At 42.6% G+C, this 27928-nt stretch overlaps 1 protein-coding gene across 1 annotated transcript; it reads left to right on the top strand.

Annotated features, from left to right (window-relative positions):
• Nucleotides 1-503: 503 nt before the first annotated feature.
• Nucleotides 504-27225, top strand: sema4ga (sema domain, immunoglobulin domain (Ig), transmembrane domain (TM) and short cytoplasmic domain, (semaphorin) 4Ga). Its single transcript, XM_069692679.1, has 16 exons — nucleotides 504-603; nucleotides 6656-6974; nucleotides 11857-12005; nucleotides 13654-13716; nucleotides 13838-13936; nucleotides 14085-14178; nucleotides 14262-14375; nucleotides 15653-15807; nucleotides 16688-16863; nucleotides 18307-18451; nucleotides 19284-19506; nucleotides 20363-20478; nucleotides 20653-20807; nucleotides 22000-22058; nucleotides 22518-25025; nucleotides 26332-27225. Exons 2-15 carry the CDS (start codon nucleotides 6788-6790, stop codon nucleotides 23525-23527), a joined length of 2745 nt encoding a protein of 914 aa, XP_069548780.1. The 5' UTR covers nucleotides 504-603; nucleotides 6656-6787; the 3' UTR covers nucleotides 23528-25025; nucleotides 26332-27225.
• The last annotated feature ends 703 nt before the right edge of the window (nucleotides 27226-27928 follow it).

The following is a 27928-nucleotide window of genomic DNA, read 5'->3' as shown; positions in this document are numbered from 1 at the left end:
ACTGCAGAAACATCGTTATGAAACGATATATATATATATATATATATATAAATATACCTCAGAGTTCTTTTTAAGGGTTATTCATCAAATTGTCCAAGTGATTTGTAAGTTTAAAAGTTTTGAAATAATATTTATAGCCGTTCATAACCGGGTTGAGTGTAAATCCCTCTGTGCCCGCTAGGTGTCAGTGTGACGCCGCCCCGCAGCATTGACCGGGACAGGTTGCTTTATGTAGCCCACGTTTTTTCACTTTGCCTTCTTACCGCAAAAGTCCCTGCTCATTCTGGACCTCTTAATACAACGGATAAAAGTGGGACAATGAACCAGGAAGCGTCTCATCATCAGAGCTGGTGATAATAAATAAATAAATAAATAAATAAATAAAGAAAGAAATAAATAAGGACTCATCCAGAGGCTGGAGGAGGAAACAAAAGTGAGCGTGGTGTTGGGAGGGCGGGCCACCTGTGACGAGCTCCGAGTCGTGCCAGTATTCGTACTGTGCGTTTCAGTGGCTGTTTGTATGTTTGAGAGTGTAGACCGGCGTCTAAAGTCCAGCTGGATTATCTCGACTTCGAGGAAACGGAGATATTTACACGAATTCAGGTAAAACACGCGGGACATTACACGACCACTGCGTAGATATATATATATATATATATATATAAAATCTACAGAACATTCAGTTCACTGTGAGCTAATCTTGATGTCTTTATTCTGCTCTGGTACTTTTGAGGATTTCTACAGTGGCTCTTAGTGTGACATAAAAGTGTATTTTTTTTTTTCTGTGTCTTCGAGTGTATTTAGCTACCAAAAAATATTTCATACAATTGGTCATACAGAGGCAAACAGCCTTCCTGAAACATTTGTAGCCTGTAATAAATATTCTTTCAATTTAAAAAAAATAAAATAATAAAAAATAGGCGATGTGGCATGAGAACATTATTTTTTGATTTACTATTAATGTCTCGACTATTTGATCGATTATTCAATCATCTCATTGGTCTTTTAAAACAGTTTTCTGTCTCATCAGCTCGTCAATTAATGGACCAATCGTTGCAGCTTTTTGAATATTTGCTGGTGACTTGCTTACCTGCATTACTGCATAAATAGGTGTAAGATATCAGCAAACGTCATCACTGACATCATAAATGTGTGCAAAACTGGATGATATCTGAACTGAAAACACCCAGTGACTCATTATGTGCCTTGCTGCATTACAATATTCTATATATATATATATATATATATCAATCATCTGTTGCTGCACTGGTGGAGTCACTTTCAATCCGTCAGATATCAGTGGACAGAGTCTGTAATTCATATGGAGAACACTTTGTTAGACGTCAGCTGATTAGCTCTAATTAGACTGAATGAAGTGTAAACACACACTGACGTTGACGGAGGGGATTGAGGAGCATGATTGATCCCTTTTAAGGATGGGTAAACCAGCCATCTCCTGTCCAGTGAAGGTGTTTGTAATGAGTACATTACGCCCGCAGAACTCGGTGAACCCGCTTATCTATCTGCTCATAAAAATGCATGACCAGAGTGGCACGACGAGTGGGAGGAAACGCTTGTTATAGCCGTGCAAAAGATGTGGTAATTTAACAGAAAGTGTGCGTCCGCTACGTAGATAGCGTCCTCGGTGCTCTCTTTCTTTGTATTTCACCCAGTCTTTCAAACGAAGGCTTCGCTGCGTTAGTTCAAACGTTGGTTTTGGTCATTTTATAATCGTACTTTTATAATGACTACACCGGTGCTTTTTTTTTTATTTTTATTTTTTAAATATTTTATTTTTTACTTTAACCTTGAGTGGCTCAGTATTTGGCTGCAGCCTCTCACACTGTCCAAAAAGGGCAACCATGAGAAACTGTTATGAAAGTGAAGTCTCCAGGCTCTGTCCATGAAAAGTGCTATTAGTTAGTCTCCTGGCTGCATCGACTCTTGAACACTGCAAACATACTAAATGTTCGTGCGAAAGAAAGACCCATAATTAGTTCTTTATGGTGTACATGGAGAGTACACGCCCATTCCCCCCCCCCCCCCCCAAGTTGGGACGCTGTGTAAAATGTAAATAAAAAAAACAGAATACGATTATTTGCAAATTCTGTAAACCCATATTTAATTGAAATTAGACCAAAGACAACATATCAAATGTTGAAACTGAAAAGTGTATTGTTTTTCGGAAGCTCGTTTTGAAATTGATGGCAGGAATACTTAAAAAAAAAAAAAAAAAAAAAAAAAGCTGGGACAGGGGTATGTTTACCAAGGTGCTTGTACCACCTCTTGTTTTAAAAACAACTGGAACTGAGGAGTTTTGAAAGTGAAATGTCACCTGTTCTTGCCTGATAAAGGATTTTAGCTGCTCAGCAACTCGGGGTCTCCCTTGTCGTATTTTTCATTTCATGAAACTCCAAACGTTTTAATTGGGGGGACGCATCTAGACTACAGGCAGGTTAGTTTATCGCCCAACTCTTCATGCAGTAATGCAGTTTGGCCTTGTTTTGCTGAAATAAGCAAAGCCTTCCCTGAAAGAGACGTTGTCTGGATGGGGCCGTATCTTTGCACTCTATTTACCCGTCACTGTCATTCTGCTGTTTTTGCACCATCTATCTTTCCTGGAAGAGAGTTTCCTCCTCGGTTGTTCTTTCCGACATGCATCCCTTTTCCTCTTTCATTCATCAAATCGAGCGTCTGTACGACAGCAGTTCTTGTGCACATCACAAATTCTCAAGTCCGCTAAGGCAAATTTGGGATTTTGAGGTGAATGATGTAAATAATATTTACTTGACTGGAGAGTTTTCTTCCCCTTAAACCATTTTGAAACACGTCTAAACTGACTGTGAGCCTGTCGTCTTCTTAAATGAGATTTGCAATGGTTGTTGGTTCTCTAGAGCCTCCGAATTGATGAATTTCAGACTTTAGACTCTAAGCAGTTTTGGGCTGTCGTCTAAACCGAAGACGGGGAGCGTAAAGTGTCTCAGAAATTAGACTGCACAATTATGAATGATGGCACACAGCTCTTCAGTCGTACACTGACCGTACACAGCATTGTTTCTTGCGTCGTATTGTCAGAATAACTCCAGTGTGAAAGGTGGGTTTAAAGAGCCCAGTGTTCCATTCACAAAGTGACTGTACAAACTATAAAGCTTCAGTCCGGCCAACAAACGGAGTTCAGTTCATTTGGCTTCCGTTTGTCTGTCTGTGAAACCAGAGTGTTTTAAAGCGGTCTGTCAGCTCAATGGCTTTGACTGTAATCTTTTCTACCACTTGTCTCACACACACACACACACACACACACACACACACACACACACACACACACACACACACACACACACACACACACACACACACACACAACTCAAAAACAGTGAATTTGGAGTCCTTTGGGACAAGTGTTATCTGTTGATGGAGCTGTCACCGCTGTGCTCCAGTCTCTTCTATTCACGCAGGTTTCAAGACACTTTATAATTGCCTGATAAAATCCATTTGCCTGGATGAATGTCACGGGACAGAGAGCTGGCACTGAGTTTAGGAGGTCGGGAGTGGTAAACGCACTCTTTTATTTTCAGCAGCTCTGTCTTTACATTTTCTCACAGTTTTAACTGTGTGCTCAGTGGCCAATTAACAATTTAAAGGTTTTACATCCAGAGGTCTGAGGTACTTGGATCAAGGAAGGAATAATTGATTTTAGATAACAGAGAATTGGGAACGTGACATTTACCGGCTTTTCCTCTGCACTGCTGGACCTTCTGAAAGTATTTTACCTCCCTGCTTGTTCCTTTCGCTCCCCTCCTTCATATTTTCTTTCTGTCGTAAGCGCTTTTTCATTTCCATGTGGATAGACCCCTACTTCCTCCAAAGATGATAAGACCACGTCAGGCCCTCTATGGCTGGCTGGCTGACTGACTGAAGGGATTTAGACCATGACAGCCCATTTTGAGTGATTTGGTGTGTACGAGTCAGATAAATGACTTGTAAAGAACCCCTGGGTGCACCTCCTCTGCCACCTCTTTAAGAGGAGCTTAGACAGGACTGGGAGGGCAGTTGACACTGTGTTTGACAGGCTGCACGAGAGGCAGCACGTCTTCAGAGAGACGAACAACTGATATAATTTGGTGTCTCCAAGTCCTGGCAGCCAAATAGTCATAAAACCCTGTAAATGTTGTTAACATTAGTGCAAATGCAGTAGCTCACAAATGGCTTCACTTCAGGAACTCGTAAAAGCATCTCTGCTTTCAGTGTCGAAGGCCGGGGGGAGGTGGTGGGGGGGGGGGCTGTACATGATTTATACAAGTCTCGTATACTTTACATTTCCAAACCATTAGCTTCTGCTTTAATTTTTGTGTCAGGGACGGTAGAAATATGAGACCTGAAATCTATCACTCCATAACTTCACTTTTACCTCCAACTCCTTTTTTGTCAAAGTAATGAATTTGCCATCAGGGATTGTGTTGAATACTTTTCCTAATTTTTTTATTTATTTATTTATTTTTTTTTAGAAAAGACCAAATCCTCACATTTCAGATGCTGATTTTGCAAATTAATGTGACCTTTTCCTGGACATTCATGTTTACCTTTTGTTTTTATTGTCTTTCACTCTCCTCCTGACAACATCATTTACAACTAGAATCATTTTTTTTTGGAGCTGGCCCAGCACAGACTATTTTTCAAAACAGTCCTTACTCACGAGTGCATTACCTCGCAATTTTATTCAGAAAATAAAGCGTAATAAATGTCCAGTGGGATGTATAACCCGTCACACCTTTACTTAACCTACATCTCCTGTAAGTTTCCCCATCTCTCTGCCGGGATGACGCCAACTGAATCCTGCAGGAAGATAGAAATGAATCTAGAAATTCACTTTGTTTGTTTTGGGTAATGTTCAGCGATGAAGTACTGTAAATGTAGTTTGTTAGACGGCTAAACCATGCAAAAGCACGGCAATGGTCCATTTAAAATATTAAAACAATAAATGACACCCACCAACCTGGAGACACCATAGTTTAAAGGGTTCAGTTACATTCAGTTATCTTTTAGAGTTGACGTTACATGCTTAGAGCAATAATTATGTAACTTTCTGTAGCACTAGCAGTCTGTGTAAGTCGTAGGTAGCCCCGATGTCCTGTGGCTGTAACGGTATTCGTATATATATGCAACCTGAGCCTGTGATTCCCCGTCGTACCTTTACTACTTACTGATAAAATCACAGTGAGTGCAGTATGTCTCTTGTCCACTGCTGCATGCTGCTGTGTTCGTCCGTAACATTATGCAACGCTCAAGCCAGCCGCTGTCATGGTGTCAGCCCCCAGGGACGGCTGGGACTTTCAGGGAGCGTGTTGTCACAGACTCTCGTGCTAATGGCTTCACCCTTCTTCCTGGTGTGTGTGTGTGTGTGTGTGTGTGTGTGTGTGTGTGTGTGTGTGTGTGTGTGTGTGTGTGTGTGTGTGTGTGTGTGTGTGTGTGTGTGTGTGTGTGTGTGTGTGTGTGTGTGTGTGTGTGTGTGTGTATCTCGGCTGTGTGCATTTGTGTGTATCTCGGCTGTGTGCATTTGTGTGTGTATGTTTATGTGCTTGTAACTGAAGGATCAAGCAGGCTCCCTGGACGTTCAGCTCTTTAGGTTGCTGAAGAAATGCTTTGTTTGTGGAAAGCGCTAAAGAGTGTGACTGTTTCCATTTGGAGCTGGGAGAGCAGTTGGAAGGTGTGTGTGTGTGTGTGTGTGTGTGTGTGTGTGTGTGTGTGTGTGTGTGTGTGTGTGTGTGTGTGTGTGTGTGTCAAAAGACAGAGAAACACAGCTAACGACGGAGGGAAAAAGAGATGTCGCCACTCCCCCAAATAAAACTGGGAAAGGTTGGCGATGCTCCACAGAGTGGCTGTCAGTGTATTCTCAGTTGTTGTTGTGTGCACTGGTGCATGGGACACACACACACACACACACACACACACACACACACACACACACACACACACACACACACACACACACACACACACACACACACACACACACACACCTCCTCCTTCCCCTCCTCTCACCATCACTCCTTTCACTCCTCCAAAACAGAGTCTTCTTCTGCTGGAACAAAATTGGCATTCATATCACACACGCGCGCATCTTAGAGATGATCATATTTCATATATTTCATATTTCCACTCGTGGATTTGGCTCCTCTCAGGTACGTCTGCTGTTTGAACTGGTTTCACACCCTATCGATCTGGATTGCTCCACATCGCAGTTTAATCCTCAAGTGTTTGTTCGTGATATCGGCACGTAGCTCTGTTTGACGGTCGTTGTTTGATTAATGATATTTTCAGTCTTGTGTTTGGACTCGGCAGCTGCTGCTCACACAACTACACACTGCGAGACTTTGCAACATGTTAAGCCCGCCCAGTCTCGCAGATCTACAAAACAAACCTCCTCCCTCAATATTTCATTGAGCAAATTCACTTTGTATCCGTTTCATATCTCTGTCGTCATCCCTGTGAAATCCTCCAGATCAGCTTATTTAATGTGCGTTTCAGCAGCTTTTCTTCTTCTCCAACTTCTGACTTTTTTTTTTTTTTTCACCATTTCATTTTCAGTCACTTTGTGTTTCTCCTCGTGCAGGTGTGACTTCTAACGCCGATCATTCTGTGTGTTTCTTTTCCTCAGGTGCCTTCAGTCCTCTCTCCAGCACGGTGAAAGAAGCTGCCAGTGTTTGTCTCAGCGTGTGGGTGTGTTGGTGTGTGTGTGTATATATATATGTCGGGGTGTATGTGAGTCATAGGGTGAATGTTTGCGTGAATGCCTTCGTATACCTGGTCGGAGAGTGCTCGTACCGCGAGGCGCTCGGCGGAGATGCAGGGAGCTCGGGTCTCTGCGGTGCAGCTCCTCCTGCTGCTGAGCTGCTTGTTGGTGGCGGCGGGCGGCTACCCGTTCAGAACGCCCCTGGACCTGGATGTGACCCCGCGTGTCACCGTGTTGAGCAGCGGTAAGGACAGACACGCATATGGTTCGGCGGTCAATCTAATTCCTGTCAAGTGTTTGATTCTGCCGTCAAACACAGATTTTTTTTCATTTTTTAAACATTTAAATACCTGAAGATGACTCACAACTCTGAATTTATACAGCGCCACACACAAACAACAATCCTCTTTGTTGTAGAAGCTGCTGAGTTTTTGAAAACAGACTTTTACAAGCACTTTGCGTTCATTCATTTTCTTTCTTTCTGTCACACTGCAGTCACAGGATCCGTCTTTGTCCAGTTTCCTTTGTTTCCTTCTTCTCTTTCACTCCCCCTCATCCTGCTTTATCTCACCTTGGTGTACACACTGACTTGAACATACACTCGTCTGCCTCCGTCACCTCCCTCCTCTGTTTTTAGCTGTAATGATTTGATTTTTTATGGAGCTGCTGTGATTATTATTTACCTACCTTGTGAGTGATGGCATGTAGCCCGAGGTGCTGCAGAGACAGAAGCAGATGACTGAAGTGCTTGCATTCGGATCCCTGCGGAGCATTCAGGGAGTCTGACACCACTGTATGTAGTTGAGAAGCATCGTAACCGTGACAACTGTTGTAGTATGGCCCAAGATGTACAGTATTTAATTTTTCTTCCTCATTTGTACGTTTTGCATCCTTTTTTTAAGCATGATCTGATCTTGGATTTTGTCTGTTGATACGCCGACGTGTGAAAGAAAATTTCTCACGTCAAGTTTGACTTGTGCCCAAATTCGCTTCTACTAGATCAAGTGGAACAATATCCCTCTTCTCTCGGTCTATCTTTTAAACAGCTGTCGTTCTTACAGTACGTCGCCTACTTAAAGTCATTACTCGTCTTTTGTTTTCCTCCGTTGCTCCTCTTGATATTGAACCTCTCTCAACGCTGTTATCTTGAGTTTCTTTAAATCATCAGTTAGTGCTCAGTCCAGCCCACATGTCCTCCTACACTGCTCACCTCCTTGTCTGCCGCCCCGTCACTCTCTCTCATCCACTCCCCCTCCTCCAGCCTTCCATCTCTCTACCTTTGCACTTAAACTCTGTTTCTTTTACTGGTTTTTTTTTTTTTTTTTTTTCTTCATTGGTTTGTACTTCTCGTAGCTGAACTGCCCTCTTTTGTTTCTTGCCTTGAGCTCTAGTCTTTGTTTCTTCTGCTTCCCTCCTCATGATGGGCGCACTTCGATATGCAAACTTACCTCAAAGCTCTTTAATCTCTGTGTTCCTTAGCAACCTGAAGGTAATGCCTCCAAACCTGTGTGGGGTTGAGAAATTACACATGCATGCAGACACACACTCACATTGTGTTTTCTCTACATTGCAACTTTGCTCTCCCCCACATCTCCCATCCTGAAACAAGGTGAATCATTTTTTAGAAGGGAGGCTGTTAAAGATGATTTATTTGATGAATTTCAGCGTTCAGTTTTTTTTGAACGGCTCAACGGTGAAAAAGCTGGCAAAACAAAGAGAGAGCGGGTTGCGAAAGAGAATAAAAACCCAATGATACATCCAAATATGTTTTTAGTACACGCCCTGATTGTCTGGTGTTTTTTTCCTTTTAGAACTTGCCTCACTATGACAGTCAGCAGATTTAACTTTCTTTTGGTTCAGATTGTTTGCACGTCAGAATGTTCTGAAGCGTAAACAGACCTGACGTGAGTTTGTATGCAAGGCTGTTACGTCACAGACCGGTGCCTTGCTGGAGGGTCAGTGAGTGTGTGCGTGCGCTGGTGTGGGTGTCCCTGAACACGGTGTACTGTGCCGATCAGCTGAGGTCCCTCCCAAGTGTTTGCTCAGTAAATAATCTCATCTGGGCTCCTCTCGCCGCCTCGCTCGCACCTTTTCCTTCCCCACATGCGAACTCGGACGTGCCCTTTCGCACATGATCTCGTAAGCTGGGGCTAAAATGTACTCCGGGATGTTATTTCACCATAATGTAGCCCAGATAAATTTCCCTCTGCTGCGTCAGGTTCACGGCTAGCTTTGTTTTGAGTTACCTCACCTCAGCTTGTCAGGCCCTCCTCCCACGCACAGACAGAGGCTATTGTGTGCCCTAATGCTTGGATTACACCGAGGAAACGCAGGCATTGTATCTGCTATAATGCATTGACTCGACCACAATGAGACACTCATGTCACGTAGGGAAAGTTTTGTTCCGAAAATCCCTTACACGCAATACTTTTGGTCCTCCGGCTGAGAATAAGGAAGAAAAGTAGACACCTGATCAGCCCGGAGCAGCTCGGGATGGAAACCGACTGCTGCTGCTGCTGAAGTGAGCAGAGTGGATTAGGTTTTGCAGCAGCTGATAGGAATCTTAATGACAGCTTACTTGATAACTATACAGTCTTGAGGGGGAAGTGGATTGGCTGAGGATGCAGGAAGTCTGACACCTTTACTGTTTGGCGACTGCACCCAAAGATAGGCATGAAAAAAAAAATGGCTCGTGTTTGTGCTTACGTGGCTTTATTGTGGTCAGAACTGCATCACAGCTGATGGTAAAACTTACAAGGCAACAGTCACGTCGGATATTTTGATAAAAAAACATTTGAAATACAACCGAGCTGCAAATCAAATGGAGATATTGTTGTGGATGTAAAATGCCGACAGGTTGTCCGTGTGTGTGTGTGTGTGTGTGTGTGTGTGTGTGTGTGTGTGTGTGTGTGTGTGTGTGTGTGTGTGTGTGTGTGTGTGTGTGTGTGTGTGTGTGTGTGTGTGTGTGTGTGTTGACGGTGGTGTCATGTTTACCCAAGCTAAGTGGACTCCTGATAGATTGTATGCTCAGACGTTACATAACTCTCCAGCATCTCATGACATGGGGTGAGTGAGTGAGTGAGTGAGTGAGCGAGCTGTACAATATGCCTCCTCGCTGAGTGTCTGTCTCATTGAACCTTATTAGTATCTTGCCCTGTCAAACAGATCGATCCCAATATAGCCTAGAAAAAAAAAATCCACCGAAAGCAGTCTGAAATCTGATGTTCTGTGTTTTCTTCTTTATCAGCAGAGCTGTGTCAGATAAGCATAATTATGTTACGGTCCACGGTTGGAGATGAAACGAGAAGTCTGATCAGCGCTGCTGTTTCTACATCTAAGAAAAGCTTTTGATGATGGAACTTCAATATTAGTGGTACTGTCGGTGACACCGGTGACGAGACACTGCGGTGTGTTGTCGGTCCGACACTTTTGGTCGAGACCGAAATGTCTTCAGCTCCAACGACCTTGAATTTTCGGTGACGTTGACGTTTGTGGTTTTGAGTGAAACCGGCGGACGCATCGCCCAGATGCTGTGCTGCGCTCTTGTTATGTTTAACTATCTTACTTCTAACTTTTCATATAATCAGTCTGGTGCTCTGTTTATGATCGGATTCCTGCAAAACAGTCGGAACATTTCCATCGCCCTCCGCTGTGCTTTGTGTTTATTGCTCATAAGCAAATGTGTCCATGCAAACGGGCTAAACTAAGACAATGACCAGGGCAAACATCAGTGTGTTAGCATTTAGCTCAAAGCACGCCTGTGAACTTTTCACCTTGTTCACTGTTCTGTGGCATTTTATGGACAAAACAATTAATTGATTAATCAAAAAAATGTATTATAAGATTTGTTGTTAAAATTGTTGTTAGTTCTTCGTAAATTCAGTTGACCAAACTATCTAACTCAAAAACCTGCACATTTTAAGGCTTTTTGTTTGAGGAATTAGTTTTTTAAAAATCATCATAATCGTTGAAAATTAATTCATAACTAATCGACCATTGGCTAATCATTTAAACACTGAAAATGAGCAAAGGAATGTCAGTAGAAAAACAATCTTAAAGACATTTATTTTTTCTCGTCGAACACGTAAAAAAAAAAGAATGTTTTTAAGATTGTTTTATAGATTATTATTGTTTAACAGAAAAGATTTTTCTCTCCCAGCCTAAAAAAAGAATCTTTTACAACAAAATCCCTCAGAAACAAAGAACAAGGCCCTCTTACCACTTTTCACCAGGGTTCGAAAATCATACGGCGAGAAATCCATCAGAGACGATCAAATTCTGTTTCGGCCTTTATTCTCGTACTGTCGAGTTTAATTTAAAAAGCTTTCACTCCGGAGCTTTTAATGTGCCCCACCCTGATGTCTGCGGCTTTCTACAGAGGTTTAGGGAGATGTTATCGTGTACGAATAGCAGCCGGGGTGGATTTTGTTTTTCATTATCACAAATGATCACATAAACGTCCAGATAACAACAAAAGCAGCTTGTATTGAGATGTACACAACAGTAATCAGTCCAAAAATCACTAGGGAAAATAAATCAATGACTGGAGTATTTGAAAAAAATCTGATTGTGAACAGAGGAAGCTTTTTCTCTAAAATGGCTTATTTGTGAACCTACAGTTGTTCCCATCGAGACAGACCACAGTCGGTAGCAGCAGTGGACAGTGAGATATAGCCAGGTGGTAATGTGTGTACCCATACCAAAGATCCGCCTCTTTTTAACTACTTGTATTGTCCAGTATCACACAGGGGACGCGTTACTGAGATGATCAGTCAGTTCAAGAACAGAAGAAGGATAAAGCGGGTTGTCCTCGTTGGTGTTTTCCCTCCACTAATTTTGAGTACCGTCTGCAAAATTTCCCCAATCCTCCAATGAATGGTAAATTATACTCGATGTAATAGAGCTGACTGAGCCACTAAAGAGCATGTGTGGCATATCAATGTACGTGGTGTGTTTTTATGAGAATATCAGGAGCTGGTTTGCATAAATATATGTAGCTGAAGAAGTGTCAGGGGGTTACAAAAGGTCACCTTCATTAACACCGTCTCCTCTCCTTCCTCCTCTCCTTTCTTCTCTTCTCTCCTCTCCTCTTCCTCCTCCTCCTCCTCCTCCTCTTCCTCACCCAGGTCTCCAGGGCTGCAGGCGTTTCCAGTCCTCTGCAGTCAGCTACAGCACCATGTTGCTGGAGGCTGACAGTGAGCGTCTCTACGTCGGGGCCCGGGGGGCTGCGTTCGCTCTCAATGCCTCTGACATCTCAGCCAGCTCTGCTCTCACCGTGAGTTTGTTTGTTTGGGTGTTGCTGGATGTTGTGTTCCTCCGCTGCCGTATCTTTAACGCCGTCACGGCTTCATTTGCATTCCGCAAAGCAGGAACCTTTGGAGGCAACGATATTTCAATTTGAGGCAAAAGTATTTATTCCCCTGTCGCCCCTCCTGAATGTTTGTGTGTGTGTGTGTTTATGTGTGTAGTCGTATTATTTTTAACACAATAACTCGCACACCACAGGAGCATCTTGCTGCATAAATTGATTTATTAATGAGAAAAAAAAAAAGAGTGAAGAATCGTCTACTGTTTCTTTCCAATGTAACTTTGAGTAGACACAGAATTCATATTTATATCATTCACACATGTTGACAGAGAAATAGCTTTACAACTGTGCCAGATGCAACATTTAAAAGTTCATAATTTTGTGCCCAGTTTTGTCTCAACTCTGTAATCTTTTCTTTTCACCAAAGTTTGTGGGTTTCTCGTGTTGATCATTCCAACACGGTTTGTTTGGTCAAAAAGGCAAATTCATGATAATATCCCAGGTTAATATTACCTGGTGATTTTAAAAGGACATTTGCCCCTTTTTTTTTAATTTTCAGTGATAATGTTGTTATTTTCTTAATGCCAAAACCAAATTCTTTAAACTGTTTACGACGGCTAGAGTTTATTCAGCTGTTGTCATTAAAAATGTATCTACACTCATTAGTGTGCAGTATTCTGCATCGTGACTGTGTCGGACACAGTCACGATGCAGAATACACCGCTGGTTTGAAATGGTGTGAACATGCACGAAGCATTTATAGGAAACCACGTATGTGCATATGTCAAGTTGTCATGAAATCCATAAAAGCAGAACTGTCAGTATTTTGAAAAAGGAAAAAAATTGCTTTGATACAACTATCACTTCTGCAATTTATGAAGAAGACATCATATTTGAAAGCTGCTGAAAGTGGTTTACCTGCACTTAGTTATCAATAAACATGTCCTTTCAAACACAACACCAAAGACTTAGAATTACTTTCGGTAAAAATGGTTCACAAGGAGCTAAAATAGTGAGGATAATAACTTTAAAATCAACTTGTGACAACATTGTGTTTTTCTAATTGCCAGCAGCGTTGCTTTGATTTATTGAGTCTAGTCCTCAATATTTGCAAGTTGTAGGATAAAATCATTAAAGTTGTCCGTCCGTTTAAGTACCAATAGAAACTTAAAAACCTTGTTCACCCTGTCGTGCCACCTTGTTTGTTACCTGGTGACAACCTGACATTAAGCTAAACCAAGCTAAGCTAAGTTATGCGAATTACATTCATACAGCAGTGGAGTATGTCATGAGGTATAATTGCGTGTTTGTGTGGACAACGCTGTTGTCCAACCACACCTCTGCCTCCTGCTTCACAATAAATGCAAATCAACTTACTTTTTTTTGAGTCTAATAAAAATTTAAAAAAAACATGCTGCTGTTCAGCAACACAGTGAATTCAGAAAAAGACCAAAAAAAAATACTTAACTATGAATTATTAAACCAAAAAAAAGATATTACTGTGCTGATCTGCTGTCATATCTGTGGAATTTATGGAAGTCTGTGATATAAAACCGCCAACTCTTAGTGTTCTCTTTCTGTCTCGCTGTACTGTATGTTATCTGGTGTGTTATAGATTGAGTGGGAGGCCTCCACCGAGCAAAAACGTCAGTGCCTGTCCAAGGGAAAAGACAATAAGGTGGGTATTTGGTTGTTCTCTCTCCCTCAGTCCTTTCTTTTCATCTTTTTGTTTTCGCTTCTGTATTAATATTCGTTCCCTCACCACAATATATTTTTCCATCTTTCTCTTCCTCTTTCAGACGGAGTGTTTTAATCACATCCGCTTCCTCCAGAGGTTCAACTCGACTCATCTCTACATGTGTGGGACTCACGCCTTCAGACCCCTTTGTGCATACATAGTATGTTCATGCATAAAACATATTTCTTTGTATTGCGGTGAAATACAGTTTGTTTGCATTTAGGACAAAACTTTTGAGATGTATAGATTCGAGCACAGCTGGGAAAAACTGTGTTCTGTTAAAAAAAAATAAAAAAATTCCTATTTAGGATGAGGAGAGGTTTGTGATGTCATCTCAGCCTGAAGAAGGCAAAAACAAATGTCCGTACGGTCCGACAACAGGTTACACCGGCCTCATTATTGGTAGGTCACATTAAAACACTTGTCAGTCACATCCAGAGTTTCATTTAATAACCGAGTGACCTGATAAGTTGTTTTTCCTGCAGACCAGCAGATGTATACGGCTTCCCAGTATGAATTTAGGAGCTTTCCAGATATCCGCCGCAACTCTCCATCTCCCACGCTGAAGACAGAAGACGCTCCCACGCGCTGGCTGAATGGTGAGTTCATCTCCAGGAATGATAAAAGCTCCTCAGTGTGTTTGGGTAGCAGGATGGGACAAGTGGACAGAAGTTTGGTTCGACAACCAGCTAACAGCGGTTTAAACTTCCACGTCATCTATTCTTCTGGATTTAACGTGTGCGTACTGCTTCAGCTTCAATAGATCAATAATCCATTTAAATTTCATTGCACCTGCCACCGATTGCTCCAATTTAATTCCTAAGGCATTACAACTTATTTGTACTGACAATTCTGTTTTTTAGTCTCAATCTGTCAGCTGAACACTTAAATCCAGACTTAAATAACTCCAACAGTTGCCGCACAGATCGTCACGACATTTTGTACAGTGTCACAAACCAGCTCAACGCATGCGACAAAGAGGAGGGGAGACGGGTTGAAATGCCAACGTTCAGATTTATTGTAAAATCAACAAACTGTAACTATAAAAGAAAGATGAGGTGTGAAGATGAGCAGCATCAGTGGTGAATGCATGGAGGGGTGAGAAATATGTATGCAAGTGTTTAAGGTGAAAGGTAAAGTCAACCGAGCCAAACCAGGAGATCTGACGTGTGTTTCTAAGTAAAATATCTTGACAACTAATTGATGTATTGGGCATGAAATTGGGTTTAGACATTTCATTCTGGTAATCCCCTGTCTGTTTAACCAGCATCGTTATCAGGTCAAAATCTAAATACTCAACTTGGTAAACATTATACCTTCTAAACACCTGCATGATAGAGTTGACATTGTGTGCTTGTTGGCATGCCGACATTAGCGGTAGTGTAAAAGATGTAATTGGGAAAATCTGATTCTGATCAAATACGCAAAAATTCTGACTGACTGAATATAATATATTTTTTTTGTTGACATGATCCAAACCCTTATTGAGATGCTTGGCTCACTCTGATGTTGTGCAAGTTTCTAAAGCATATGAGCATCTTCTGCTTCAACAATGTTTTTGCTTTCAGCGTCTGTACCGGAGCTCCGGGGTACCACGCCGTTCCCTCTCTTCTTACAAGTAGCCAACTGCTCGGTACTAGATGTTTACTGGCAGCGCCATCTTTCCTCGCCTTACTTAACCTTTTGGCGAGATGCCGATAGAATACTTTGTTGTCATCGGTATCAGAGCTCCTGTAATACCCAGTTTCATAGTAGTAAAGGTTTACGTCAGCAGATGACCTGAACGCTTCACATGAGGGGAAAAGGATTTTGTGGGTACATTCAACATGGGGGGAAAAAAAACACCACAGTATGAGTCTCTTCCTTCCCTTTGCAGAGGCAGACTTCGTGGGTTCAGCCCTCGTGAGGGAGAGTTTGGGCAGCAGGACCGGCGATGATGACAAGATCTACTTCTTCTTCACCGAGAGGAGCCAGGAGCAGACAACAACCTACAGCCACAGCAGGGTGGCACGACTAGCTCGGGTTTGTAAGGTGAGCGCAGATTAAAAAGAGACGTAGGAGATATTTTGAAACGGGGAGTGAAAGCTTGCATCAGGCTAAATTAAGTGAATTGATGATAGATGAAGGTACTGTAATAGATGAGGGTCTGGATGGGGAATGCATTTAGAACAAGGCCCCAGTGTAATTAGAAGGAGCAGACAGTGTAGCTGATGAATTGGTAGCAGAGTCAGTGTGGCTCAGAGTGAGAGGGATGGATGACTGCAGGTGAGACACAGAATATTCAGCATCCTCTTGCTGCCTGACATGTGAATGATTTCCATTTTCTGCTGCCCGGGATGGAGTTAAGAGTGACGAGAGCCAGCTGTACAGCGGTATAACCTTGTTGTTTTTCTCTTTTGGCACCTTTAAATGAAATCAGCTCACAGGGTTGAAATCGCGGAAACACATTTCTGTTTTCATCTCAATAGAAATGCCTTGTGGCGGCGTATGTGACATTCTCAATTTGCCACATGCTGGATACATTTAATAGTTAATATCAAAAGGCAAGGTGATGCCAATTGCTGGATTTTCAAAAGAATCATGGCCTTGAGTTAAAGCTTTTAACTGTGAAGCCGTCAGAATTTTTTTGCCGTTTTATCAGGAATAAGTGTTGTGTTGTGTTTCCACACGAACCTGTAGACTACGGTGGGGAGTCATAACCTTATTGAAGATATCATTATTGCTTCCCCTTACCATCTGTTGTGCTCTTCAGGAGGGTTCACATCCTCTTGTGTGCCACCTCGAGCCCAGTGTTCAATTTATTTGTTGTTTTTTTCAGGCCCGTACCTCCTATGACCATCTCCTCTCCTCTCCTCTCCTCTCCCTTCTCCCCCCTCTGTTTCTCCTTTCTCTCCCACTTCTCATCCCTCAGGGCGACCGAGGAGGCCATTTAACTCTCCAGAAACGGTGGACATCCTTCCTCAAGACCAGGTTGACTTGCTCTCTGCCAGAGTATGACTTCCACTTCAACATGCTTCGCAGCGTGTTCGTTATGCCAGGCGACACGCCGCAGGACACGCTCTTCTATGGCATCTTTGGCCTGGAGTGGTGAGTGTGTGTTGTCAAGATCTCCGACTGACGAGGGCTTTGAGGATGCAAATGTAAATGAGTGAGATAAAGATGAAAGGCGACAATCAATACACTGAGACATTTGAAGAAGACAGAAAGGAACGAGATGAAAGAGAGGGGAGAAACAAAGCCAAAAGAGCTTCTTTGTCCAGACGATGTGAAAAGAAGAAGCTGGCTGGAGGAGTTTTACAGAAGTTTAAGGGAAGAATATTAATTAAAAATGCAAATTTAGAGGCTTAAAAAAAACTGTGACATCATTAAGATTCCACTGCAATTACTGTGCTAACAGCAGGTGGTTTAATGCTATAGCTTACATTCAGTTAGCAGGTACTTTTTCAGAAACACCAGAGGATCAACTTGGGTTTCTGTTTGCACCCCGTCAAAGACAGACTGTTTTCATAATGAGTTGCAGCAAAGTTGTTCCCTTGTTAAGGAGCTTGACGTGTGCAGCCTCTCAACTAACAGTTCACTGTGGCTGCTGATTTAATTAATTACAAATTATTTACTGAATTAAAATACAGGAAAGTACGTTCTTACTTTATATTTTGGCTGAACAATCTTTGTTAACTAATGTCGGAGACAAACCCTTTTTGTTTCCTGTGGCTGCTTCACAATTAACCCCACGCTGTTCTTTTCTAGTTCAAAACATTCAGCATAATGCAGCAGCAGCAGGAAATGCTCAGTGTGCAAAAGCAGTAACTCAGTTCAGCTCTCACACAGTGTTAAGAAAGCGAACAGTGGATTTTGTGCATTAATGGTTTCTTTGTTAAATCCTTGAGTGTAAAAAAAAAAAAATATATATATATATATATATATATATATATATATATATATATATATAGAGAGAGAGAGAGAATTATTGAATGTAAATAAATTAAATGACTATTGCAGGAAAAAGGCCAAGCTTAGATGGTAGTAATAAAGTGAAGTTTGATTTCATATTTACAACTTTAAACGGTCTTTTTAGAAAGTAGTTTCTATTTTTCAGTGAAATACATTCACTACAAAAGATACATTGGCTGAGGACTGATTTTTGTGCCAAGGCAAAATGTTTTGTGATGGAGAAAACAGAAACCAACGATGGTTATCTTAGCATTTTTTGTTATGTGGGATGTTGCTGTCTCCTCTCCAACTCCACCTCTCTTGCCTCCTACCTCAGCTCCTACTCCACCTCTCTGAATCCATTTCGTTCACCTCTCCTTCTCAGAGATGTACGATTTCTAATCAGCTTCATTGTATCTCTCGGTGCTCCTCCCCTCTCTTGTACTTTCCTCCCATTTGTCTCTTTCCATCAATTCGACTAGGTGAGCCGCTGATCCACTGTACTTCTCCCGCTGTCACTATGGCAACCCTGGGTTTACCGCTGTTATTGTTCGTGGCTTGCACTCTGGTCTGTCTCACTGTGGGACTTGATGTCTTTAGGAAAAACGTGAAGGCGTCTGCAGTGTGTCGGTTCGCTCTGTCTGAGGTCCAAGAGGCCTTTCAAGGACCTTACATGGAGAACCAGGGCTCTGACTCTAAGTGGAACGAGTACACTGGAAAGATCCCTGACCCACGACCTGGAACGGTAAACACGCACGCACACTCACACTCACACACAGGCGGTGCAGCCCTCTCAGTCTCTTAAACAGAAGATGAGGCACAGAAATAAAGTCTCCCGCCTCTTCAGCCTCCAAGGACTTACGGTGGAAAACACCAACAGAGCAGTTGAAACTGATCCACAGTGCAGATTCATAAAGGAAAGAAGCACAGAAAAAGATGGAGGGAAAATGATAGAGTGGCAGCTTCAAGGATGAGGCTTTAAACACCACCAGCTTATGACAGAAACCCATTTCCATGGCGATTAACTCCAGCTCTTAGCTTTGGCGACAATGGCTTAGTGCAGCAGCCAGGGCTGTGGCGTGGTTAGCAGGAGCAGACATTATCCACCGCACTGTCACTTTGACACTTTGTGGGACTTAATTTCAAATTTGATATTAAATGGAAAGGAGTAAACGGTCAAGGGTTTTAGCTTGAGCGCGTAAAAGCCTCTTAGAAGAGTTGGCTGGAGTCATTGGAAAAGGACAAAGAGAGCAGGAAAGCTGTACCCTTAGTCAGGTGCACGTCAGCACCGACCGGCTGCAGAACTCACACAGGTTCATTGTCATTGAAGTGAAAAGTCGCATTTTCCCCAGACACAGCCGTCCACAGGCTTGCATTTTGTTCCTGATCCCCTAATTTTCCCTGTAGACCGTTTTGCTAAGCCTCGTGATATCTTCTCTGCCTTCCAGTATTTGCTTCTATTTACAGAGAAGTTTATCACAAATGAGCCCAAGAATGTTTCTTTACCCTGCAGCCCACAGAGTGTCTTGTTACTCGCTCATCATCCCTCCTCGCCCTGTTCTCCTTTTTTCCTGCAGTGTATAACCGATGCGCTGAGGGCCAGGGGCATAAACATCTCCACCTCCCTGCCTGATGACTTGCTGGATTTTGTCAGGAGGCATCCTCTTATGTCGCAGCAGGTCCAACCTTCAGACAGACGCCCCCTTTTGTTCAGGAGGACTACAGACTACACGCACATGGCCGTACACACGATCCAGGCATTAGATGGACAAACGTACCACGTACTATATATTGGCACAGGTGTGTATCAGTTAATGTGAGGTATCAACTGTGCGATTTGTTATATAGTTGGACATTTTAGGAATACAGTTATACACGAAGGCTCACATTCAACTTCTCTCATAAAATACAAAGTTAATTAAAAAAATTTCCATGTCATTATGGTGTCATTCACTAAAGTTACTCATTCTTATTAGTTTTCTGTCTGTTGAGCTGAAAATAATCCCATCATTAACAAGATATTAGATCTCATACAGCGGTATGTTTGGTGGCGTGTCTGTTTGATTGACAGGCCTGTGTTGCAGTCAGTTTCACCACTAGCTCCTCCCCAACTTGTCCAAATATGGTCACAACCAAAATGCTGAACTGGAGGCTTCAGAACTGCAATTCACAAACCAATAGGTGAAGTCACGGTCGGTTGCTGCTTGGTGGTAACTCACTATTTTATAGCAACATACCCAATTTATTAAAATTAAACATGTGCTTAATTGGCTTTTATACAGATGCAGTAAGTTTTCTGGGAGTCAAACTCACAAGATGAAAATGCGAAAGAAAAAAATATGAATAAAACATTTCTTCTTTTTTTTTTTTTTACATTAAAATAACTGCTGATTGTGAGAGAACTTTCAATCTTAGATGCCAAAATGTCTTGAATTGATTGACACGCCACAATGTTGTAATAACGATAAGAAAAATGCAAAGAAGTGGATTATCTGCCTGTAAATTTGTTTCAGCTGTTAATCGATGGCTGGCCTAAAAAGAAGAAAATCAACAGACACAGTGGCTGACAAACATGTGTATTACATTCAGCTTTTACAGCACAGACTGTTTTGGTGTTTTAGTTCTAATGTTTCTCCTTTTTGTGTGTGTCTCCCAGATGAAGGTTGGTTACACAAAGCCATAGATGTCAAAGGTCAGCTGCACATTATTGAGGAGCTGCAACTGTTTGAAGAACCAGAGCCCGTTAACAATCTACTGATATCTACAAAACAGGTACCGTGTATGACGCACACACACACACACACACACACACACACACACACACACACACACACACACACACACACACACACACACACACACACACACACACACACACACACACACACACACACACTGTAGGACTAATCTCTGGTTGACAGTACTGAGATCTTCTCTCTCCCGCAGATGAGCGTGTACGTCAGCTCTCCATCAGGCGTGGTTCAGCTGCCGCTCTCTAACTGTCGGAGATACACGTCCTGCTATGACTGCATCTTTGCCAGAGATCCTCACTGCGCCTGGAACGGAGCCGAGTGTGTGGGCATAATGACACATGCAGACAGGTGTGTGTGTGTGTGTGTGCGTGTGCGTGTGCGTGGTGGATCAGGTGATTATTGTACTGCAGGTGGCCCTCTGCTTCAAGGTTACTCAAATCAAAAAATACACACAATGTCATGCAGCTTTTGCTGAGCTGCAGTAACAGCGGCCTCTGTGGCCACAAGGGGGTAACGCACAAAACCAATCATTTTTTAAAACAAACCAGCCGTGCTGTACACTTGTGTCAAGTCGGAGTACATGAAATGCTAACGGACAGAGAACAGCTCATCGCCTAAACTAAATAAGTGAACGCAATCGTTGAAAGCTAGCCAACATACCTCACGGCAAACGACGCCAGAGCACTTACCTTTACTGATGTCCAAGTGTGTTGTCCAGAAGGTTTGCTAACATCACTACAGGATGTCTAGGTAGCAGTTAAAGTCCTGTCAAACAGCGTGACTCGGCTTACGTCAGCAACTTTGCTAACACAGCCAAACACCAAGCAAATGCACAAACACAAGGCATAACTAATACTATTTACTAATCCAACTGTAGGAGGGCCAGCTCAGTGTCTGCACGGTGTCGGTTTTATTTCACGAGGCTCTCGTCAACTAAAATGCAAGCTCTTTTCTAGTCTGGCCTCTTGCTGTGGCACTCCCTCTTTTTCTCTTCTTATCCTCCTCTGCCAACGTCCTCTTCTGTTTCCTCTCTGCGATGACGTCCGTACTGAGACTATAACACTAGATTTTTTTTTTTTTTCTTACAGCTTCCTAAAGACACCCCAAGTTACACAGAACAGGATTTAGGGTTCAGGGTGCAGAGTGAGAATAAAATTCTCCTTATTACAAATCAGTGTGCCACCAAATCATTTTGAAGCTGTTGTTTTTATGGTAAATATTTGCATAATGTTGCTTTAAGTATTACTGTGCCCTGTCACAGTCTCAGCTCCCAGAACTGTTGCATAATCACAACGCTGGCAGAAACATAGTGATAGTAAACATATCATGCAGCTGTGTACTTCAAGTGGACTGATTAATCAGGACAGATACGCTCACTCAGTAGAAAGCAGTTATAGAAACAATAAATGATATAAATAGATCAGAATACAGCACAAACTAAAATTAGGAAGTCAAAAAAATCTCAGTGTATATACAAACGTAGTGACCGTTTCTTCTTTGCAGTAATATGCTTATTGTTATGTCCTCTTTTCCTCCACAGATCCACTTTAATCCAAGACATCCAGCATGGCAGCACGGGATGTGAAAGCACACAAGATGGTACGCAGAAATCTTATCTGCTGCTCAGAGCTGCCGCTTAAGAAAAGTTTGCTTTTAATGCATGAAAGGAAGATTAAAAATAGAGAATGCTTGGAAGGACTCGAAAGATGCATAGTTGTCATCACATGGCATGAAGGCCTCTTTGAAAATTGATTATGCACACTGTGTTGGTAAAAACCTCTCCTCCCTTCTCTAATCACATTTTTGCCATCTCTGGAGAGAAATCTGTTTGATATTCAAGGCAGGCAAATGCCTTCTCTTACTCCTCAATACCAATCTGATCAAATGTACTTCTGCCTCCTCGCTCTGTCGTCTTACGAGGTAATATGATGTCAGGAATTAAAGGATTCGTAATTGGAGTTTATGCTTCAATAAATAAGATGTTTAGCAATTATTAGAAAATGTGTCTATGGTCGCTGCCACTGTGGTTTAATGCTTATGGGTCTGCTGGTGTTCCAGATGTTGTCCAGCGGAGCCGCTCGGTGCGGGTGGGCGATGACGTGCTGCTGCAGTGTGAGCTCAGCTCCAACCTGGCGACGCCCCTCTGGACTCTGGAGGGCAGCGAGGTGCAGGGCTACGACCTCAACTCTGGCTTCAGAACCGGCACCGACGGCCTGCTGATCATCGAGGCCCGGCAGGACCAGAGCGGTCTGTACACCTGTCACGCTGTCGAGAACGGTATCAAGGTCGCCATAGTTACCTACAACGTTACCATCCGCCCGGACCTGCCCCCTCCCCCACCCGTCGAGCCAACTTCTGAACTGTACAGTTTCTTTGCCACCCTGCCACCACCCACTGAGCGTCCCTCCTCTGAGAGGGACCTCCCACCCGCCCCGGCCCCTCTCCTCCCCCGCTCAGATCTCCTCTCCTCCAGGAACATGGAGGCCATGTACCTGTCCCTCATCACCATCCTCGGAGGCCTGTGCGTGGTGCTCACCGTCGTCCTCGTCTACGTGGGCTTCTGTTTGCGAGTGGGCCACAGAGGGAAGTACTCGTTACGTGCGGCAGCTGCAGCCTACCCGAGCAGTAAAAGACACAGCAAGAGCAGAAAACAGCAAAGAAAATCCTCCCACATGGAGCTGAAGACCATCTCAAGCCACTGTAATGGCAACGGCATTTGTAACGGCGTTTCAAAGCTGCATAACGGCAACGTCCAGGACGGTGGCTTCCTGCAGATCGTCCCCGGTGAGGCTCACACTTCACCCTATAAAGAGCCTCCGCCCCCGGCCCCGCCTCTCCCTCCAACCCCACAACTTCCCTCTCCAGAGCGCGACTTCCCCAACGGGTTGTCGGCCACACTGCCCAGCGTCCTGAGGAGGATGAACGGGAACAGCTATGTGCTGCTGAGGCAGAGTGACTCTGAAAACACGTCACCGCTCGGCCACTCCTTCTCCGAGGAGCTCAACAGGATCTTAGAGAAGAGGAAACACACTCAGCTGCTGCCCAGGCCGGACGAGAGCTCCGTGTAGAGAGGTGTAGCGCCCCCTGTTGTGGGTGGACTGCTGTGTTCTTCCCTGGTGCCTGTCACACGACTCATTATTGCTGTGGACTAAAGCAATGACAGAGTCTTATCTACATTATTTACTTTGGATTTTTTTTTTTTTTGGTGAAAAGTCCACATTGAGACATTCCTGCTTTTTGAACCATTGAGCTGTCTGCAACCTGGATTCCCAAATTTTCCCACACGTAACAAATGAGAAGGAGAAAATATAGCGAAGGGCCGAGCATGAAACAGAAGCAAGTGTAATCTACCTCACCTCAATGCTGCCCAGAAGACTGCAGTCTGACCTGAGTATGAGGAAGATCTCTGATCCACAAAGCACAACGCGGGATACACAGACTTCAACGAGGAGTGGAGCCGCACGGGAATATGAATACATGTGAAGGCTCGATTCCGACCACAGGGCAGCTAGCCAAAGTTTGTTTGCACTCACAAGTGCGCAGATGGCCTATGCATTTTTAAAACCCGACACTCACTCATTATGAATACGGAGGGAGATGGACGTGGGGAGCAAGGGAATATGGTTCGCAATGTTTTTACTTTTAAAACTGACTTAACCAATTGCAATAACCAACAAAAAAATAATATCCAGTAAGTCATGATGGCACATGAACCACTTTACACCAGCCATTAGTGACACAGGGTGAACTAATCATTATTTAATGTAACTGTTAGTCCTAATTAAATACATATTTCTTAATTTATTACATTGTTTTAATATTGATTATTAATGACATAATGTACCTTATGAAATTATGAGTAAATGATCAAATTAATAATTTACATAATCATTCATATGTGGTGTAAAAATGTAGGTAATTATGTAAAATGCAGGTTAAAATATTTGCAATCTCAAACAATTATCTGTGTGTAATTGGACTAACGACACACCTGAGGCTGTCAATCCATCATAAATGGTTCATTTGCAGCCCGATGTTGAAACCATGTGTTGACCTTTATTATAATGTTTCAACTCATGTTTACTAGTTCAACAACTAAACATTAAAAATAAATTTACATAAAAATGATAAGGGTCCAGATTATGTACAAAATTTGATAAATGTATATGTATTAAATATAGCTAATTTCATCTGAAATATTAAATAGTGATTATTTCACCAAGTATTGAGGGACAACCGATGAGATGTTTGACAGTGTTACTGATTTTAATGCACTTTAAAAAAAAAAAGAAGAAGTTTTAAAGCGCTTTAGGGAAGTTAATGGACGCTGTCATGGAAACCAACACTGCAACCAGCCAGCCGGAGGAAGTATTTGCTCGTCTCTCTGTGTGAAGAGCTGCAACTGTGGAGGCAACATCTGTGTCTGCTGGACTTGTTCGACACGATGGATCAGAAGAGAAACACCGACTGTTTCTCAGCTGAAACCACCGCTGAGTGACACCCGGCAGGAGACCATAACACAGAACGACGAGCTGCGGGGCGCAGCGTTCGCCGAACGTATCCAAGGTTAATGATTTTTATATCTAGCACGCCTCCTGTAGCAGGCATTTGCCCAACAAGCACTTATAAATATGGAGTCAAAGTTCATGCTTACTGCATACAAAACAATGAGAACACAATGTTTCTTAAAATCTACCAGAATTATATCCACCTGTTTGCTAACAGCTGGTTGATCCGACAGCTGGGTTGTTTATATTTTGTGGAAAAGTTTAGGTTCAGCGATTCCAAAATGAAAACATCTGTTGTAATCCCATTCACACATACACTGTGTCATCTCAGACAAATTCACACTGACAGAAGTATGCATGTATGAGAGGAACCCAACGATGGAAGCTATTAAAACAAACATTAAGGCTCAGTTACTATAAATTACTTAAAAATGACTGAAATCACAAATCAATCGTCATATTTTTCTTAAACTTGAGTCACAGATTTAGGTTTACATCAGGTCGGTCGTTATCCTGTTCATTGTCACATTAATCCGTTTCATTTTCCCGATCAATCTGCTCTTGCAGCATCTGACTGTTGTTCTTCTCTCAGAGCGCAGCATTCATTAAACACTTGTCTGATGATAGGGCTGACCTCACTGGAGGAACAGAATGAGTTGGAGATCTCCCCAGACATTTACACGGCGTAACACTCTCAAGCTTTCAATTGTTTTCTCTTACCCTCCGGCTCAGGGTGTGGTATTGTATCTTATTACTGTAGCATGGAAACACAAAAACAACTCAAGTCCACACCACATCCTTATCAATATGCATATATATATATATATATATATATCATAGATATAGATAGATAGATAAGACATATATATATATATAAATTGGAAAAAAACAAGGTCAGTAACAAATATATATATATAGATAGATAGATATCTATAGATAGATAGATATGGAGTTATATATATATATATTGATCTATACAGATATAGATCAATCATACATTTCAATAGACCAACCTGTGTAATCGCACACTGGATTGAACAAGTCTGTGATGTCAGCGTGAGACGCCGTACGTGCTGCTGTGGTTCACAACGCTTAAAGAGCTGAGCTTTGCAGTCAGTGGCACTGATCAAAGGCATAAAAGGATGTAGCTGCACACTCCACACATTAAAAGCCTTCATTAAAGTCCTTTGACCTCATTTCAAAGCAAAATAACAAGGACAGGAGTTTTATTTGATTGGCAGTTTTAAATGCAAAAAAAAAAACCTGTTTCTAAATGTAGCCGTGTCTGAGCACAGGTCTGATGGAGGCACATTACTGATGCTTGTGTCTGAATATTTTCCCTCTCGCTCTCTTGTCATTTGCAGGTCAGTTTGGATCGCTCCTAATTTCCTTCCCGGGGACACCATCTCTCAGCCCGTGTCAGATGGTGAGACGGCCTGTAAAGACGTTCTTTTAATGAGCAGCGAAATTAAATTCACCATCGTTAACGGACAGCAGAGCTAGAAGCGAGGCTGGATAAGGGCTACAACTTGAAAGTCTCTGCACCAGCAGCTCTGCTTCCCCGCAACCGGAATGAAAATTGTCGGCTGCAGTGTCTCACCGAGACGGCTCTTTCTGTGCAGAGAGCGTCCTTGCCTCTGTTGGATGGAAACTTACTAGACCAAACGCAACATATAATGACCTTTTTCCTTACTTGCTGCATGAATTATGTTTCAACACTGTTTCTCTTTACATGAAGAAAAAGACAATATAATCTTGATATTAATGAAAAGTGCCAAGGTCGATGTTTATAAAATGCTTCGTGAGCCTATTTTATTGCAAAAACAAAAAGAGGCATATTTATTTTGTAATTTTGTACATTGAAATTTTTTGTCAATGTTGCTGTTAAAGTGCCACTTGCGAGATACTCACCCCCTTTGACCAAAAGGAGGGTCACAATTTGCCTGTGTTGCACAAAATGTGATAAGTAGAAGCACGGTAGCCAAAAGCATGCAGAGGCTGCACCAGCACCACAGAAATGAACATTTATAACCTAGTAATGGGAGGAAAAATACACCAAATTACATGTAACCTTCACCATGTTTCTAATATCTTGAGTGGGGGAGCTTTTTTTGTCACTATAATCTCTATTTGCATGTTACACCACGCTTGTGCACACAGCAACTCAAAGTCTTTTACTAAACTAACACAGGATATTAAGGCTGTGGGTTCCTTCACATTTCAGTCATGATGAATTCAAATAAAACTTTGTACTTCAACCTCTTCTTTTTGCTTGTGTGTATTTACAGTCTCACGTTTTACAAAGAAATTAGATGAAACAAATCATTCCCCTGTCAAAGTCTTGGAGCAGAGCCCTGGTATGTTCTTTATAAGAGGAGGTAGGGTGAACTGTATCACGCTGTAAATACTGTCAGACACTCAGGAAAAAGGAGGCATTTGCATTGTTAATGTAGGCAGGCCCGGTGTTCCTGCAGCATGGCACAGACTGGTACGGAAAATGCTGCCGGGAGGTTGATGTCACAGGACTGGTTCAGAGCCAACAGGAAAGGGTCGCTGACGAAACCCAAACACAGCATGTGTCCTGCGTCCTGGGTCCTACGTCCTGCAAAGGCATGAGAGAATATGACGTGACCTCCAATGATGCAGCTTTTTATAAAAGCTCTCATTTTCAATCTGATTCTTCTGAACTTCTCTTTCAGAAAGGCTGCAGTCGATAACTACCACCCACAGACTTTTCCACCGCCCATCTGACCTTTTCTCATGTACCTGGGTGAGAGGCCAACACCCAGCCTTCAGACAATAACTCGGTCGTTGTAGTAGATTGCCAGCAGCAGGGCAAAAACACCCATAAATAGAATGGCTGTGTCATGCACACAGGGCCATTTGTAACAGTGCCAGAAAACCTGCAGTGCGTACAGCAGCATGACATGTGATTAACAAACTGTCGTGGTTGGTGTGTTA

The sequence above is a fragment of the Brachyistius frenatus genome, unplaced genomic scaffold (assembly GCF_029030835.1).
Source record: "Brachyistius frenatus isolate BFR_SWC_R1_liver_20210118 unplaced genomic scaffold, ASM2903083v1 Contig_13, whole genome shotgun sequence".
In the NCBI taxonomy this organism is placed as follows: domain Eukaryota; kingdom Metazoa; phylum Chordata; class Actinopteri; family Embiotocidae; genus Brachyistius; species Brachyistius frenatus.
The sequence above is the reverse complement of the archived record's forward strand: the minus strand, read 5'-3'. Positions and strand labels throughout refer to the sequence as shown.